Below are 18,994 nucleotides of genomic sequence, written 5' to 3' on the forward strand. Positions count from 1 at the left end.
CTCCAACGATCCTCCTTTTATAGGTTCTCTGCTTCCCACACAATCTTCCTTTTCTTCCTCCCCCTCTCTACTTAACCAAGACAACTACACCATATGGAAAGATGCTTCATTAACTCTATGGCCAAAACCTCTACCCCTTTATCGCTGGCTATTATCTTCCTCCCCCTAATATCTCCCTTCTAGCGAACTCAATCTTGAATTCAAAATTGGTTCAATCAAGACAAACTTGTTTTGTCTGTCATCATCTCTTCCTTTTTTGGGTCCATTATTAGATAGGTGATACTTAATAAGGTGGCTAACATTATGTGGCATTCTTGAGTGTCTTTATACCAAAATCCCAAGCACAATTTCTTCACTTACATTAATAAATCACCTCACTAAAAAAAAAGAAAATGAATCTATCTCAGGATTATAGGTCACTTTGTAAAGGACATTGACTTTGTCATCTATCTTTTCAATGGCTTAGCTTTCAACTATGAATCCATCATCACACATACATATAACCTCACTCTTGGAGATGTTCTTAGCTATCTCTTCCTGTAGGAAGCTCCTCTCTAACACAGTAATCCTATACCCATATAGATATAACTGCTAACTTTAATGTCTAACCCTTACTCCCTACCTTACCCTTTCCCCTCCCCCTCTATCTTCACTGACTCGAACAAACCTAAATGTAAACTATGAAAAAAATTTAGTCACAACATTCACACATGCCACCCCTATCTTGACTACTCATCCCAAGCACCACCCCCTCACTCTCTCATTACAGCACATCACGCTTCCTTTTCCTTCCTACTTAATGATGCCTGGTACTTTGACACAGGGGCTACTAATCACATAACCTTTGATCTATCTAACCTCAACCTTCATTCCTAATCCTATACTAATTGAGACTTTGTCCACATAAGTAATGGCTTACATATACCCATTGTCATCAAGGCTAAGCTTATCTCTTACTAGCTTCTTGTTCATATCTTCTCTTTGACATTCTTCATGTTCCAAGCATCTTTAAAAATTTAATCTCTATTTGGCATTTTTGTTATTCCTAATCCTATACTAATCGGGACTCTATCCAAATAAGTAATGGCTTGTACATGCCCATTGTCATCAAGCCTAGGCTTATCTCTTACTAGCTTCTCGTTCATATCTTCTCTTTGACCTTCTTCATGTTCCAAATATCTTTAAGAATTTAATCTCTATTTGGCATTTTTTTCATGACAATAATATTTATCTAAAATTTTATGACTCTTATTTTCTTGTGAAGGATTGTCGAACAAGAAGGTGCTTCTTAAAGGACCAACTAGAAATCACCTATATCCATCCATCAACTCTCTCTTTGCTCATTTAGGTGTCAAAGCTTTAAAAGACCAGTGGCATGCTATACTTAATCACCCAGCATATCACATCATACATCATGTTCAGTCAAAGTATTCTCTCCCACTCACATTATTAAGTTTTCTATGTCATGCTCTGCCTGTAACAACTTTAAAAATCATTTGACCCACTACCACTCTACTACCCCTTTTTCTAGTTTTTAATGATGTATAGGGCCCAGCCTTAATTTTGTCTCATATTGGATATCGCTAGTATGTCTTATTTATAGATAATTTCACCAAATTTACATGATTTTATCGTCTTAAGTTAAAATTTAATGTGTCCCAAGCCTTTATTCCATTTTAAAAACAAGTTTAAAACTTATTTAATAATAAAATAAAATTCCTCCAAATTGATAGAGGTGAAGAATTTCAAGCACTTTATAAAGATGTTTTCTCTTAAGGCATAATTAATAGAACAACTTGCCTACACTCGTATGCTTACAGTAACATTGTCAAATGTAAACACCACTACATAGTTGAATTTAGCCTCTCTCTTCTTCGTCATGCTTCCTTACCCTAAAAACTATGGATTCACTCTTTCTCTATTGCAATCTATCTCATCAGTTGCTTACCATCACCCTCCCTCCGCAATAAATCACCTTTTGAACTCCTCTTCAAATTATTCCTTCCTTTGAGTCTTCAATTATGCCTGCCCAATCTACGTCCCTACAATCACCATAAATTAGACCTTTTGTCTACCCTCTACATCTTCCTTGGTCATGTACTTGATTACTATGGTTACCTTTATCTTGAGTCCAAATCCAATCAAACACATATATGTTTAGAGATGTTCATTTTGATGAAGCCCAATTCTTAAGAACTCATTTTCCCCTCCCGGCCCATACTTAGCCCTCTTTTGGCCATACTATACTTCGCTCCTTTACCATACTATAATTAAACCTAATTCCCCCTCCTCGGCCCAATACTTAGCAAGGCCTACTATCCCCTTCTTAAGTCCACAAACACATCATGCCCTTAGACTCTAACTATAGTATCCTCTTCCTTATCTTCTTCAACCTCTTTACTTGCTTAGCCGTTACCTCTGCAACATGACATTCAACCTCTAATTCTACTTGTCCCTCCCTTATGCATGGCCTCACATTCCCAAATCAACTCACTCAAACTTAAGAAATTTATCGATGGCACTATTTGTTGGCCCCTACCCCAAGTATACATTGCCACACTAGCCTTGAACCTCAAGCTACCCACTTCTGCAACTTCTACTTTACACCAACGTTAATGGCATTCTATCGTGCCTGATGAGCTCTAAGCTCTCACCAACAACAATACTTGGACCCTTATCTTACCCTTACCCTTACCCTCAGGCAATATGGTGGGATGCAAATGGACCTTCCTTAAAAAATTCAAACTAGATAGCTTCTTGACAAATTCAAAGCTTGACTGGTCACTAAAGGCTTTCATCAATTATATGGAATTGACTATACTAAAACATTCTCCCCTATTATCAAACCTCCCATCATATACCTAATCTTTTCCCTCATTATCTCCTTCAACTGGGCTATTTGCCAAATAGTCATCTAAATGCATTCCTCCCTATCTATCTTTCTAAAGATATTTACATACAACAACTACTTAGTTTCAAACACCCTGACTATCCTCACTATGTCAGCAAATTCTATTGCTTCATCTATAGCGTTGAGCAAGCACCCTGAGCATGGTTTGTTCACCTCAACTCTTGTCTTACTACTCTCAAATTCATCCCCTCTAAGTAAGACATATCACTTTTTATTCACCATAATGGTACCTTTTGTGCTTACATTTTAATCTTAATTAGTTCCAATTCCACATTTGTTCTTAATCTCATCATGGCTCCTATTTTCTTGTTAATGATGTAGGTAATATCAATTACTTTCTTGGCATTGAAGCCTAATCCATTACCAATGGCTTCTTTCTCTCCCAAAGAAAATACACCCATATCTTTTTTAAAAGATCAATATGTAGCATTATAAACCAGTAAAAACTCCAATGGCCTCCAAAGCACCCCTTCTTACTAAAGAAGGTTCTCCTTACTCTAATGTCTATCTATACTAAAGTGTTATAGACAGCCTCCAATACCTTTCCTTTACTAAACTTGATATATCCTTTGCTGTTAATAAAGTCTGCCAATTCCTCTACAAGCCTTTTGAAATTCACTAGATTAAAGTAAAGAGCATACTACGTTACTTGAAAAACACCATTGACTATGTTGTCCTTATTCACAAAAAACCCTTTTGGCTCACTAACTGCATATTTAGATGTTGACTAGGCTAGTTATTCTAATGATAGATGATTTACACATGGCTACTGTGTCTTTTTTAATCTAAATCTCATTTCTAAAACTCCAAAAAGTAACTAATTGTGGCACATTCATTAACTGAAGTTGAATATAAAAGCCTTGCCCTTACAACTTGTGACCTCGTATGGCTCCAATTCTTACTTTGTGAACTATGTGTCTATTTACCAAACCCACCAATACTTTACTATGGCAACCTGGGAGCCGTATGCTTGGTTGCAAATCTAGTGCCTCACTTTTGCAATAAGCATGTGAAACTCGACTACCACTTTATCAAAGAATATATAGCTACTAAGCTACTTCAAATCCAAATTGTGTTATATAATGATCAAGCAGTAGATATCTTCAAAAAAACTACTGGACTCTTCCCTTTTACCTTTCTTAAATAAGCCTCATAATGCAACAAGCACCATTTAGCTTGTAAGGGGCTATTGACACATCACAAGCCCATTCATACTAAATCCAAATAATATCTAATCTAGCCTACTATTACATATCACTCACTTTTTAGGGCTATATGTCCTCACCATCTCACATTTATCACATGACACTTTATCTCTTGCACAATATTTATAGTAGCCACTTTATTAAGCATATCAATGGAATCAATGAATATTTTTTACAATTAATGCTTTTAAGGTCTCTATATGAATTTAGCATCAACACTTTCTATTATATAAATGCAGGTTACAAGTATTGCTAGTATGACTATAATTTTTGAATTCCCAACTTGACTGAGGCTTGTTTTTTTCAATTAGGGGAGGGGGGTTGTCATAGCCTAAAAGTAGTAATATACCACATGTTCCATTTCCATAACTAACTTCACTACTAAGCCCAACAAATATTTGGAGCTATATTTTTGACTATGTAGTTACATGCATATATATATATATATATATATATAAATATATATTGTATTGCGTGATCCTGATTTTGTTTTTTAAAGAAAAAATAATCATTAGGATATGAACAGGCGAGTCTTTGCAAGTTCAAATTTGGTGTGAAGAAGATAGAATGAAAATAATTAATGCAGGGCTAGCTAGATTATTGAGTTAACACGCAAAGTTGTATGAATTTGATTTCCTTTTTTTTTTCTATAAATTAAGCTATTAAAAAATAACTGCAAGCCCTCGTGTTTGATTATGTTATTGTGTTATTTTTGTTTGGTAATTTTTGTATTAATTTTAATGAGTTTATATATCTATCTTCTTTGAAAAACATACGATCCAAGAAGGTCACAGAAATGTGACATACATCGTTTAGGGAGTATCATGAACTTTTATAATTTTTTTCTTGCATGAGTTTCGATATTTTAGGCTTTTGACCTAAACTAATCTAGTTAATAATTAAGGGGCCTTTTTGGGAGGTATATCTCACACCAAGAATTTAATTGTTATAACATACTTGGGGCTTGAACTTGAAACTTTTGGTTAAGTTGGATCAATTTTTTTACCAATTGATCAAGCACTTGATGGTCGTGAGCTCTTATTTTGTGTACAAACTTGGAAGATTTGACCATAGATGTCTTGGGCAAGAAGCTTGATCCTCTGGCATTAGTTGCTACAAAATATCTAATTTGAAAATTGACTTTTCTTAGTAAGAGGTAAAAGAGAAGCAAGGCATAAAAATGAGACTCATTAATTTTATATTATTCTTTTTTTATTAATAGAAAGGATTTATTTACTTTAAATTTTACAATGAAATCTCTGTTTTGACGACAATTTCTTGCACAATACAATTTCTACTCCTTGAATGTAAAACTCCTAAAGTTGAAATGAATGAGACTCATCTTTTAGATGTCATGTACATTCTCTCACGTGTAATAAAATGAAAAGATAATAATTTTTACATTCTCACAGAAAACATCATGGAGTATCTTGTAGAATGAGAATTAGTATAAGTTTTCTAGAAAAAGGGGTTTGGAGATTGAAAAATAAAATAAAAAAGTGGGCTTTCTTGGTGGTGAATGTCAAGTGGCTCATCAAATTGTGCAGTTCCTAGGCACAATTTCTGTTTCACAATCCCAATTAAGGGGCATTAAAATACATGAAATCTTACTTCGCTTTATCTAATCTAATTACAAAAAAAAAAAAGCCTTTGAATAAGAAGGGTTCCTTAGACACCTGCCATTAATCATTTATATGAATCATGTTTAAAATTCTTCTTAATTTTTTTATTTTAAATTCTCATGGAGCTACATTAGCTTCTCATAAAATAGCTTATTTGTAGAGCAAATAAATAATATAAATAATTAAATATAGATGTTGAGTTGTTGACTGTAGAGCAATTTGCACCCGGCATCGCTTTGAACTTTCATGTGCCATAAGGTGTGAAAAAGTCTTGAGTGAATTGGATGAACAGTCAACTTTGTTTAAAGGCTTCTTACTCTTAATTTGTTTTAACGGCTATAAAAACAATGTAAGTATGATTATGATTTTAAATATTCTACTTAATTTAAAAAGCGGGTGTCTAGATGTTATTTTCTCAAATGATAAATTATGACTAAATAGAATGCAACTAGTGTTTATTAATCAAGGAACATGATTAATCACATCCACATCAAAGTCCATATAATTTTATTTAGACAGATCCACTACCTCCTTGTTGCGCTAGATCTCGTCCTCTTTTTGAATAGATTAGCTCCCTTAACTAATTCCTCATTCTTGAATATCTTGTATTAGAGCCATAATATGCTTGACTATACTCCTAAATCATTAACAAGAATCCATTATATATATATATATGTGTGTGTGTGTGTGTGTAAAGCACTGAGAGCATTCAAATGCAAAAACTTGTCATAGAGACACCGTATGTTAGGATAGGCATGACAACTTTTCTAAAAGCTCTTCCTGTCCTCTTTCTTCCACTCTTGCTATTCTTTCTTCCATTGCAAATCATTGCTTCTCCTAGAAATGAAGCAGAGGCTCTTATCAAATGGAAAACCAGTCTCTCTCCTCCTCTTCCTAATTTTCTCAATTCATAGTCCCTCACCAACTTCAACAATCTATGCAACTGGGAAACCATTGATTGCGATGATACTAACACAACAATCTTAAAGATAGATCTCTCTAATTCAAACCTTATTAGGACACTTGAGGAGTTGGATTTTGCTTCTCTTCCCAATCTCACCCTCTTCAACCTTAATAGCAACAGTTTCAATGGGTCAATTCCTTCTGCAATTGGTAACCTTTCTAAGATTAGTTTCTTAGACTTGGGATTAAACTTTTTCCAAGGAACACTTCTTTCTAAATTGGTTCAGCTTAAGGAGCTTTAGTATCTTAGTGTTTACTTCAACAATCTCAACGATACTATTCCTTATCAGCTCACAAATCTTCTAAAGGTATGGTACTTAGACCTTGGCTTCAACTTCTTTATATCTCCTATTGATTGGTCACATTATTCAAGGATGCCATCTTTAACCCACCTCAATTTGATGCTCAATTCTTTTACTTTTGAGTTCCCAAGTTTCATACTAGAATGTCACAACTTGACATACCTTGACATCTCTCAGAATGACATGTCTGGCCCAATACTAGAATCCATGTATACTTGTCTAGGTAAGCTTGAATATCTCAATCTCACCAATTGTGGGCTAGAAGGTCCTCTGTCATCAAATTTGTTCAAGCTTTCTAATTTAAAAGAACTTCGCTTGGGGAGTAATAAGTTTTTTATTCCTATTCCCAGAGAGTTAAGATTGATATCTGGACTTCAACTTATTGAATTGAATAACAATTCAATCGGAGGAAAAATTCCTACTTCACTAGGAAATCTCAAGGATCTATTGATACTTGATCTCCGTGAGAATTTTTTGAATTTTACAATCCCTTCTGAGCTTGGCTTCTGTAATAATCTAACCTTCCTGAGCTTGGCAATGAATAATTTGACTGGTCCTTTACCTTTGTCATTATCTAAATTGACCAAAATAATAAAATTGGGGTTATCAGAAAATTCTTTTTCCAGCCAACTTTCCTCTTTGTTGGTTTCCAAATGGATTGAGTTGGCCTCTTTGCAACTCCAACACAATAAATTCACAGGAGAACTCCCATCAAAGATTGGCTTGTTGATAAAAATCACATACTTGTTCCTTTATAATAACGAGTTTGTTGGTCCTATTCCTCATGAGATTGGAAACTTGAAAGAACTAATGCAATTAGACCTTTCAGGAAACCAATTCTCAGGGCCAATTCCATCGACTATTCAGAGTCCTGCAAACATTACCATCATAAATATTTTCTCCAATAAACTCTCTAGAAACATTGCGATGGATATTGGAAACTTAACCTCTTTACAAGTTTTCGATGTCAACACTAAGTATTTAGATGGAGAATTACCAAAGACTATTTCTCAGCTAACTGAGTTACAGTTCTTTTCTGTATTCTCCAATAATTTTTAAGGAAACGTTCCTAAGAATTTTGGGAAGTATAGTCCTTCTTTGAGTCGTGTCAACTGCTCAAATAATAGCTTCTCTAGAGAACTACCAAGTGATTTGTGCAGTGGTTTCAAAATTACACACTTGATTATGAATAACAACAGCTTTTCTAGGCAAGTACCAAATTGCTTGAGGAATTGTTCAGAACTAGTTAAAGTTCATCTTGATAGAAATCAATTTATGGGAAAGATCACAAAAGCATTTAGAGTTCATCCCAATCTTGTCGTTATCTCATTGAGTGACAATCAGTTTATTGGCGAGCTCTCCTTTGTGGGGTGAATGCTTAAACTTGAGCAGGATAGAAATTGATATAAATAAACTTTCAGGTAAAATTCCACCTGAACTAAGTAAGTTGAGTCGATTACAATAAATACTTGTTAATTCAAGTTAATCTTTTATCAACAAATACCTATTTAAATTTTAACAAATCATTTTAAATTAATAAGTAACAACTGTTCATTTGAGCCCTTTTTCATTTAAACTTTGACAACAATTGATTTTTGACACATAAATTTCATTAAACAGTCCTTTATTGCTATTTTTTCAAGAAATTATTTGGGGCATCTAAAAAAATAAATAAAGAAATAAAGGGCGGTCGCTGCCTAAGTAAAACGTTCGATCAAGCCACTCACCATGGCCGACATACCCCAAAACAATCAAATGAAGCCAACCACTCAACATCGTCCCAGCCGAAAAGGTTAAAATATTGAAAGGGAACAAGAACCCAAGAACAGAAACAACTCCTTAACAGCCGAATAATTTCTGTTTGTTTTTTATTTTATTTATTTTTGAATAAAAGGTGATTCATTCAGATCAAAAGTTCAAAAGATTAAAATGCATCAACAAAATCATTTCTTCCCCCTTCCTCTCTTTCTCTAATGAAAGAGGGAGGATGGTTGAAGAAATGTCCATCTTCGGAGAAAGTATGAGCTGTCCTGACAAGCACATTAGCGTTTCTGACAACTAAAAAAAAAAAAAAAATCCACCATATTACTTCCGCTAGAATTACAATTACAAGTAAACAAAACCTCGCAAATAACTTCTAAATTCTGCAAGAAAAACATGCTGTCATATTACTTCAATCCCATAACTCAAACAATTGCATTGGCAGCACTTGCAATCCATGGCCAGAGATCCTTACCAATTGGACCGGTAGTAGCCGAACCTACATTAACAATTTGAACACCTAGTTAAGATCAAATAAAGCGCAAAAGATAGCAGATATAGTCATTAACATCATATGGCAGCTAAAATACCTTCACCGATGGATTTGTTGTACATATTAAAAGGAAAGTCATGCTGACCATAATAATTGACAACTTAACTATAAAAAGAAATTACCTTTTATTTCACCCTTGGGATTAACAATGATGGCATTATCTACATAAAGTAAAACTAAGTCACGAGTTGTTCACTAATATGATCAAAATATACTTAAGAAAATAACAAGAACTACAATAATTGTCAGACATAAACAATAATAATGGGTTGACATATGTGACAATCATTATATTTATACTTCCCATACAATACACTCTTCAATTCCAACTTCCCAACCAAATGGGAGGAGGAAAATGACATGTACCAGGAGACAGGTAACACGATGCAAGAAATAAACACCATGCTGTTTAGAACTGGCATTTTCTTTGATATATGCTTCTAATTGTAGATGACCGATTAGTAGGCTGGAGTGGCCAGTCAATATTTACTAGAAGCAACATAGAAAAGAACTTCCTCGCCCTTGAAAAACAAAAGAAACATGGCCGGTCCAGTACTTGCAAGGAAAGTTAGATTAGACCTGATCATTGTAGCGGGAAAAAAACTGGACTAAAATCCATAAACCACAACATACACACGTGACTGAAATCCAAAATCGATGTTCTGGAATATACACTTACGCAGACAAACGAAAGATATCCAGAGAAAACGAAAGAGATCACATAAGAAGTGAAAAAAATATGCAAAGAGATTCGACGAGAGATGAATCTCCTCGTAACTAGTGGAGAGAATGAACTTCGAAGTACATATAAACGCCATCCTTTCTGCGCCATGGCTTGCGCTGGCGAACAATGACAGCTGGCAGGACCTTCTTCCTCAGATCAGGCTTTCCTTTCTTCACGGTACCCATGACCATGTCCCCAACGCAAGCAGATGGCAAACGGTTGAGGCGACCCTTGATTCCCTTTACCGAAATGATGTACAAGTTCTTAGCTCCGGTATTATCAGTTCACTGTCGCCGCCACCGGCTGGCCCAGTGACATCCGGAACTTGTTCCCGGCCGTTCCACCACGAACTGATCAAACCAAGCGACCCGTCAGAACAAAAAAATCACCAATCTCAGAATCTAACCTGAACAAAACAATAGGCAATACCTCTCTTCGACATTGTGCCTGAAGCTCCGGCCCTCCCTGTCCCCTGGGAACAAAGAGAAAAATTTACGCGAGCAATCTGGCGGCTCTTTCTTCGTCGCGGGTTTAAGTGTTAACTGGATCTGGGCTCAGTAAATAAATGACAATGGGCCCAAGTTTTTCTAAATCTAGCCCAGTATTAGTTGGACTGATTCGGGTCTGTTGACAGAAATTGACAAAAATACCCTTTTCTTCCACAAGGATGCCAAGCGTCCTTTGTTCTCAAGTCGCTCGGAGGATGCTGGCCCGCAATTCCGTTCTCCCTCATCACCGGGTCATCCCTGCGGTGACCACCGTGCATGGCGATCGCTACCAAAGTGCACCCGTTTCTACTCTAACAGGTGGTTCGTGATGTCGATCAACCGAACCCCTCAGGCCTCAGCATTCAAATTCAACTTCGTCCATGGTGAATCCACTCACGAAGCTCCTGTGGGGCCAATCTTTCCCACCAGGTCTTCTCATTGCCACCGTCCGTACGGATTGGAAGTCTACGTGGTGGCTCATGATGTCCCAGCTCGCTCCTTCCGATCCCTCATAACCCGAGCCTTGAAGGGCAGCTGTTGACATGTTGTTCTTTAAAATACTGTTTGACTTGCAATTTGGAAGTTGTCGTTATTAATTCCTACTCCGAATCACACGATAACTAACACCCCTTAGTCCTTTGTTCTCATGGCATTTTTATTTTATGCCAAATTAGTTTTGGCGATTGAAATTAATGACACTTCAAGTCTTCAATACTTGCTTAAGGAATCAGCTAGAGTGGCAGCGGACAGAACGTCATCATTAGTGCTGTCATTACTTGTTAGCAATTTAAAAATTCGAAGCAATAGTTGACTTTGACGAATAGAAGAATAGATCAAGCTGGCAGGATCGAACATAAACCTCCTTGCTGTCATTAATCAAAATGAATATTATATTCCTCACAATACATGAAAGCTGTATGCATACAGTATACCAAATGAGAAACTCATCATGATTAAGATTTACAATTAGGGAAATTATTCTGCTCAGTAGATTTTCCAAGTGATGAGAATGTTTAATGTATGCAAATTTCAGGCCTCCCATTTGCCACTTTGCCTACTTGAGACAATGAAGATATATAATTTTTTTTACGCCAAGTGATTGCAAAGGAATTAGACAGATCAAAATGTCAACTCATACGCAAAACCCAGCTCATGGAAATTAGAAGCGGCATCAACACTACAAAACCTTTCTTGGGGCCTCCAGCATCGTCTTTTAACTAAGAAGATAATTTTATTGACGACATGATGATTAATTCGCTACAAAGTACTGTTCATGGGAGTAATCAGCAAGATCCTGTGAAGAGCTCACTCTGGAATCTAGGATACACAAAAAGGCGTTGAATTTAAAAACCGTCATGATCAAAACTTTGACGCATTATCTACATCTAACACGATGAAAGATGCGCATTGAATTAACTGCCACGAAGCTTTACCCAACATTCAGCCCACGCTTTCTTACTAAATTAAAATTTCTTCTGAATCAGTGTTGTCCCGTCAGTAGAATGCTGATTCGGCAGACCATTTAGGATTGGGCTTATTCTTCTGTCCTTTGACGCTTTGATGGTTGATCATTGGCATTATCTTCACTCGTTTGTTGCTTGGGATGATCAGAGTTTTGACTTTCAGCTGCATTATGCTTCTCAACAACTTTCAATGAACTTTCTTCAACAATGGCGCTGCTATTATCTTGTTCAGTTCCTGACTTGCAATGGTCCAATTGGGAGACATTCACTTCAGTTTTGGCAGAAGAATCTTTGATAGCATCTGATGGCACTTCAGAGGGATCCTCAATGGCAGATGACGCGGCCGTAAACTTTTCAACGCCAGATTTGCATTGCTGCTCAAACATCATTTGGAGGTACCTTCCTTGTTCTTCAATCCGCAACTGTAAATTCCTTTGAATCTAACAAAAGAAGGAAGGGGCAAGGGAAGAGGAAGAATCGCATCAGACCATGAAAGAAAGAGTAAAAGACACATCCAACATAAGGAAAATGAATGTTATTAAGCTTCAGAGTTCAGACTGTTCACTTCCTCAAATAAAATCTAGATCCCTAGGTATTGATGTACGTTTATGCCTAATTGGAAGGAAGCAGCAAAAAGCCGTCACCATAGACATTAAGGACACCCGCATGTCCCACATAACTAATGATGATATTATTTTGATCCTCCTGAAGTGAAAGGGGGCAAAATAGAACACAATTTTTTAAAAGAAAGTGCCACAAGTCTTACATAAAGAGGCGAGTTTATATCTTCAATAAGTAAAGGGCAAGTATAGACTTCCCCTGAAAATGAATATGCTTCGTGCATATTTAGGATCTAGCATCTAATCCATCGCAAGGGAAAACCCAAAATTTCCAATTTTTTATTAAGCATTATGACAGAACTGTGCTAACACCACTTGACTTGTAATGAAATTGACTAACGCACACATGCTAATGCGTTTCTTTTCAAACATTTTCGTTTCATTCAAAAAATATCTTGTTTGATTTGAATTAGAATTCACTCCACAGAAGAATCAGTTAGTTAAATTCACAGTCATACCATCAGGTATAGATGAAAATTTATGAAACTGGTCTTTTTTCGTTTATAAAAAAAAAGAAAAAAAAAAAGAAACTAATCAAATGACTATCAGAATTTTTCTTTTCACATCAATCTGATCATCTGCTGAAAACTACAAGTTTTTTCCCCCCACCAAATTTCAAGTGGGGAAAAAGCAGGGAAAATAGAGAAGACAATAGAAATAGTGGACAAGATGTGATACCCATGAAATGCATAGAATTTGAAGAATGAGCCGCAATGTTCCTGACTTATATTGAGTAGTACATCTCCCTATAGGTTTTATGTTAAACACTGACATTAATGTTATGCGTGGCCGCTATTATCCCTTTCCTTAACGCAAGTTAAAAATTGCCTCAATCCTTTCACTTAACTCAGAAATACCATACCCTGTTAGACTGTAAGTGGTATGGGATTTTGTGTACATGTGAGATGGGCTTAGGCCCAAGTTTAGTATTAGTATGCTAGTCATTAATCTATATCTATCTCTGTACTGTACTACGCAAGTTAAGTTGAGGTAATCAAAATTATAGCTACAGTTCCCACTCTGATTACTAGCATGCCCCCACTTGATTTCAGTCGTAGTCTGAAAACCTCATAGCAGTTTATGGTTAGTTGCAATGCTACTAAAATATAACAATGAAGTCATGAATATCAATAGTCGTGGTAATTCAACAGAAAGAATTTGAAACAAGCCACATTCTAGGTTTTGAATTCATTTGCCTTAAAGAAATCAAAAAGTCTGAACAATAAATTTCATACCTCTAGTTGTTCATGCAGGCGCTTCTGAACCTCCATCTGCAGTCTTAGAGCCTCAGTGAGCTCAATACCACTGCCAGCAATGCAAAGGTAAAGTCAGCATAACAATTATCATATGTGCGAGTTTTCCCTCAAACATGCACATTCAACACTAAGACAATTTACCTTTGTTACGTTTGTGTGAGCAATGTCAAATTAGAGAAAGAAATCACGTCTAATCATTTACATTGATCAATATTTATATCAAGAATCCATGAAAAAAGTTGCTTAAATAGCTGTAAATAGTTTACTTACGTTTTCAAGTCTAGAGATGACATCTCTTCCATTGGAGTTAACTTTTTCTCCGAGGATCCTGCCAGCACAAAAGCCCTAACTTAACTGGCTACGAAGAGAAGCACGGCTCTAGGTTCCATACATCATATGCATAAAACTTGGATAACAAAAGATTTAACAAAAAACGAAAAGTAAAAGACAAGATCATTTTTGAGTTTCTAGAACATGCCCGCATACCAACAAAAAAGGAAGGATGATTTGAAGGGGGAAAACTACTTAATTTGCAGTTCTCTTCTATTTCCTATCACAATAAACTAATATTAAGCACGGGTGTAGGCATATGGCTTTATGTGCTCAAATTATTCCATTTTACTTCAATTTGACATTTCAGATGTAGAGAAGAAATATGAGAGAATGGCCACTGCAACAAGCCAAAGCATTTGATTTATTAAATTGTAAGTGCATTATTGCTTTTTAGAATGAATGTATTGATAAACAACTTTTTCCATTATTCTATTTTGTAAATTCATACAGTAAAATTTTTATTTTATTTAAATACTCTAGCGCCTCCACAGCCAATATATTCAGAAAACCTCTAATCCCCATACCATTCTGTATTTAACAGTCCTATCTGAGTCTGTGCAACATAGCTTCTGACGCATTCTAATACAGTATATTTAACAACTCCATGACTAAATTATGCACTATGCATGAAAGAATCCATGACAGCTCAATAAAAGATAATTCAGAACCAAGTCTGACATCGTGTAAACAAGAAAAAGAAGTTTTAGTAGCCGAAGTAGTTGTAGTATAAAAATAATATCCTCACACAAACACGTCAATTCACTGCAATGCATGTCTTATTTACCTTCAGATGACTCCGGTCTATATCTAGCTGTCCTATATTTCTGCATTTCATGTCAAGATCTGCTTCAGTAAAAGTAGATGCTCGCAAGGATACCTAGACAGTTAAAGTAAAGAAAACATACCTGTAAGTGGCTTTTAACGTGATATATTGTTAAGCCTTCAACTTTCATAAGCTTCAGCACACCCTTAGGGGTTGCTCCTGTGAAATACAGAAAGCAAGACATTAAAAATAACTTCAGGCAGAAGTTTCATAACTAACCTAAGGGCAGGGACTTTGTAAAGAGAAGAAGAGAGGAGAACATACTTTCACTCCCACCAAGTTGGTTGACAGCCTCCACAAAGGCCTCATGAAGCTCTGGTGTCCAACGCATTCGTGGTTTGGCAGGAGCAGAATTTGCTGAAGAAGAGGGTGGAACACTAACATGTTTTTCTCCAGATGAAGCTGAAAGTTGCTGGTGACCTTGGGACTGCTGCCCTGGAAATTGTGAAGATGATTTTGAAGTCTGGCATGACACCTAGAGCAACAAAATATGCATTCCTCTAAGAAACTGATGATAAAAAAACTTAGCAATCTAACATTGCTTTGAATTATGGGAAACTTCACCTTTGGTTCAAGATCATGAATGCCGGGGTCAACAAGAATGTCATTCCAATTAGGAGTCAATGCATCATCATCATTGATCAGTTGGTCAGCCCACTCCTGCCAATCATTTCTCTTACCACACTCGTCAGGTGCCATTATATTGCAGGCACTGCTTTCTATTTGACTATCATTAATGGAAGTATTTACAGGAAAATCAAGAATGTTTGGCAAGGAATCTGTAGACCAGGACGCATTACTTTCTTTGGAATAACAACTTGATGTTGTAGAAGGCAGTGGTCCAGTACTAGAAGAATATGACAATGGCAATGATGCCATGTTACTTGAAGACTGTGAAATAAAATGCGGGTTTCTTGGGTGTTTTCCATGAGGTGAAAGGGATGAGTGATGAAGGTCAGTAGAATATCCAGGCGATGATGAAAACAAGTGCCCAACTGCTCCGCTGGAATTTAAATGACTTGAATGAGTGAGAGGTCTTGCCATGTGCTCTTTTTCCACAAAAGCCTGCTGAGAATCAGGTAATTCGGAATATGTCTCTTCTATGGATGATGGGTGGACGGGCAAGGATGAAGATAGTGCTCCAGATATTCCCATGCTACTGAGTTGCTTTGCACTTGATCTTTCAATGGAAAAGGCAGGGCGTGCTTCCATTATTTCCCTATGTAGTTGAAAGAAAAAGATGAAATATCATTTACTCATACAACTAATAAAAATTTAGACTTCTAATATCCTAAGATGGCAATACTCACCAAAAAAATGCTGCACAGATCGTTTTTTCTTCCCAAAGACCCCTCTAAACAAGTTGTCATCAATCTTCACGTGAAAGGCAATGGATTATTCAGTATAAGAAAAATTAGCAAAAGAAAAAAAACTAAGTTGCAAGAATACAGTTTCTGGATACTATAATACACATCATAAAGTAGGACAAAATAAGAAGCATGCCCAATCCTTAAGAGCTGAAGAATTAAGAATTAGTGCAGGAATAACAAACACAATATCAAAACCTTGAACCAAGGTAGCTATTGATCTCAATCCTCGGTCAAACATCAAGAAAATATTCTTTTCTATTTCAATTCTAGTAGTGCGTAATAAATACCTTCAGTTTATATTGTTTCATCCAACTATAGTAATGAAAAACAAAGGCATATAACCAAACATCAGAACTAGGTGACAAACCTTTGGATGACTGTAACCAACTGCTTCTGGTAATCATAACTAGCAGATCAAATTAAAGCTACCCAGTGTCATTGCTGTTACTAACTTGAGAAAGTTCAAATTGGAATCCTCAAAAGATGTCGCTTAAGGTTACTCATATATGATCATATAATTGCCAAGCAAACCCATATCACTGTCAATATAGCTCACTGCAGCCAGTGATAAGAAGACTAACTAGACAAGTATTGAGGGGATTACAGTCCAAAGCATTTGAGTAACAGTGGCATTCAGTGGCAGAGATGCATAACAGTAGGAGAGTTGTATGCAACCTCTGACAAATCATCGGCTCTCTCCCAAGAGAATGGAAGACATCAATTTAACTCTCAAAAATCATTATTTAACCACAAAATAATAGTAAAAAACTAAGAGAATTGCTTTCCATATTTTTCCTGTACACAATTTCAGCTTCTTTCCCACCTCTCTCGTGTAGGTTCAGGGAACACTTGAAATTAAAACCAGCATACAAGCACTAATGAAACTGCTCAGGTTTTCACTGCCTCAATTTCCAACATTAGACAAGAGAGTCATTTATAGGCTCTCAAAAACAGTAAGGGATCATCCCAGTAAATGGAAAAATTAATGCATAAGCAGATGATCAAATATTTTTCATCTTTTAATAATTATAAGGTGCCGATTGAAAGCACTCGATACTCGGCAATCAAACCGTCACACGACGTGCATGGCAAGAGGGATGTACAAGGCATGCAGACAGATATCATGTTGGAAATGATGTGCGAACATGATATAAATCATATCACCAGAATTCCTACAGCCAAAATAAATCAACAAGTACTCAAGAACAAAAGCATCCGAACACGATTTGCCCAATACATCCTGAAAGACGCGAATTCAAAGCAAAGCTCCACAAGGGTATGTGGCAAAACAGACAAGATATCCTCAACTTCTGAACAATAGAAGTGGCGCGCCCCGAAACTAGGAAAAAAGGTGTCAAATTCTTACCCCAGGAGTTCACAGGAAGCACGGGAAATTCGAACGGAAAGGTTGAGAATAGAATCGAAATCTCGAATTGGGAGAGGGAAGGATGGAGCTGATTATCAAGACACAGGCGGGTGTGGTTTTAGATTCCGTCACCGGCAAGACAAGAAAGCGAACGGTAACGAGTGCGCTATCTTTTGCCCTTCGGGGCCTATGATAGGGAAGGGAAAGGCAGCTAAGCAAACGCGCCACCTAAGCGCGTGGAGATGTAGAGTTAACTACGTGGAGGGGGAGGTTGGTGCATCCAATGCTCGACCAAGGAGGTTTCTGATTGGCGCAACAGTCAAAAATCAAATGGGTCCACGTGCACTCCTGGTTCTTTTCAGTGTACGATCAGAAAAGTGGCTTCATTTATTCATTTAAAAAAAAATCATTTGATTATTTAATTTTAACTTTTAAATAAGTTATAATTCCATCTTTAAATTTTAATTCATTATAATATAATCTTTATTATTTTAAATTTAATTATAATTTAATATTTAAATTTTAATATTTACAATTCAACTTTTATAATTTTAATCATTATTAATCATATATTTTTTAAAAAATAAATTTTAAGGATTAAAATTATTTAAAATTTTAATTATTGTTATCTTTATAAAAATTAAAAGTTGTTATAATTTAAAATATTATTTTTAAATTGTATTTCTCTACAGGTGAATTGATACAAATGCAGGAATAATATTTGAGAAAGAACACGAGATAATTTGTAATTAGAATGTAGAAAATCAGTAAAGATAAAAGAGCACAAGTAATCCTGCAGGCAATGGATTGCTGAGAGGGTCTGGGCCTGGTCATGGAATGATCGAGTCACAGCTTGAAATCGGCACAAGCAAACACTGGAGTTGGCGTGTACATGGATTCAATAATGGTGATGCCCATAAGTTGGAGCTATCGAAAATTGGGCAATGATAAATACTCATTCGAAACTGATTTTAATTTTTATAATTTTTATAAAGATTAAAAATTCTAATAATCTAAAATATAAGTTCTAAATTTTAATATAATTTTATTTTAATTAAAAAAATACATTTAGTTGTTTAATTTTATGTAAGGTTTTATTTTATTTCCTTAATTTATAAAGTATTTTTTTACTTTGATTTAAAAATTAGCACTAGTCCCTATAGTTTTTAGCCATTTAAAACAAAATAATCCTTATAAAACTTCATTTTAATCTATTAACTTTATATAAAGTTTT

The 18,994-nt window shown here is 35.8% G+C and overlaps 1 protein-coding gene, 1 non-coding gene and 1 pseudogene across 2 annotated transcripts; all 3 read right to left on the reverse strand.

Annotated features, from left to right (window-relative positions):
* Window positions 1–8,857: 8,857 nt before the first annotated feature.
* Window positions 8,858–11,211, reverse strand: LOC129310875 (60S ribosomal protein L23-like; annotated as a pseudogene).
* Window positions 9,676–9,817, reverse strand: LOC129297117 (small nucleolar RNA snoR137). Its single transcript, XR_008590119.1, has one exon. It is a non-coding gene; the product is annotated as a small nucleolar RNA snoR137 (small nucleolar RNA).
* A 529-nt stretch (window positions 11,212–11,740) lies between the features above and the next one.
* LOC129310864 (protein PHOSPHATE STARVATION RESPONSE 1-like) lies at window positions 11,741–17,947 on the reverse strand. Its single transcript, XM_054952772.1, has 9 exons — window positions 17,761–17,947; window positions 16,335–16,398; window positions 15,589–16,243; window positions 15,289–15,499; window positions 15,107–15,183; window positions 14,986–15,025; window positions 14,139–14,196; window positions 13,848–13,917; window positions 11,741–12,432 (listed from the first exon to the last, which is right to left on the reverse strand). Exons 3-9 carry the CDS (start codon window positions 16,234–16,236, stop codon window positions 12,064–12,066), a joined length of 1,473 nt encoding a protein of 490 aa, XP_054808747.1. The 5' UTR covers window positions 16,237–16,243; window positions 16,335–16,398; window positions 17,761–17,947; the 3' UTR covers window positions 11,741–12,063.
* Between the last annotated feature and the right edge of the window lie 1,047 nt (window positions 17,948–18,994).

This window comes from Prosopis cineraria, unplaced genomic scaffold (assembly GCF_029017545.1).
Source record: "Prosopis cineraria cultivar Desert tree isolate PC_DT_omini unplaced genomic scaffold, ASM2901754v1 PC1, whole genome shotgun sequence".
Lineage (NCBI taxonomy): Eukaryota > Viridiplantae > Streptophyta > Magnoliopsida > Fabales > Fabaceae > Prosopis > Prosopis cineraria.

What these genes read in the sequence shown, in the direction of transcription:
- LOC129310864 (XM_054952772.1), bottom strand. Translation starts at nt 16,236, where the DNA reads ATGGAAGCACGCCCTGCCTTTTCCATTGAAAGATCAAGTGCAAAGCAA. An exon ending in ACGTTAAAAGCCACTTACAG is followed by an intron (nt 15,026 to 15,106) that starts GTATGTTTTCTT and finishes CATGAAATGCAG; the next exon opens with AAATATAGGACAGCTAGATA. An exon ending in TCATCTCTAGACTTGAAAAC is followed by an intron (nt 13,918 to 14,138) that starts GTAAGTAAACTA and finishes CATTGCTGGCAG; the next exon opens with TGGTATTGAGCTCACTGAGG.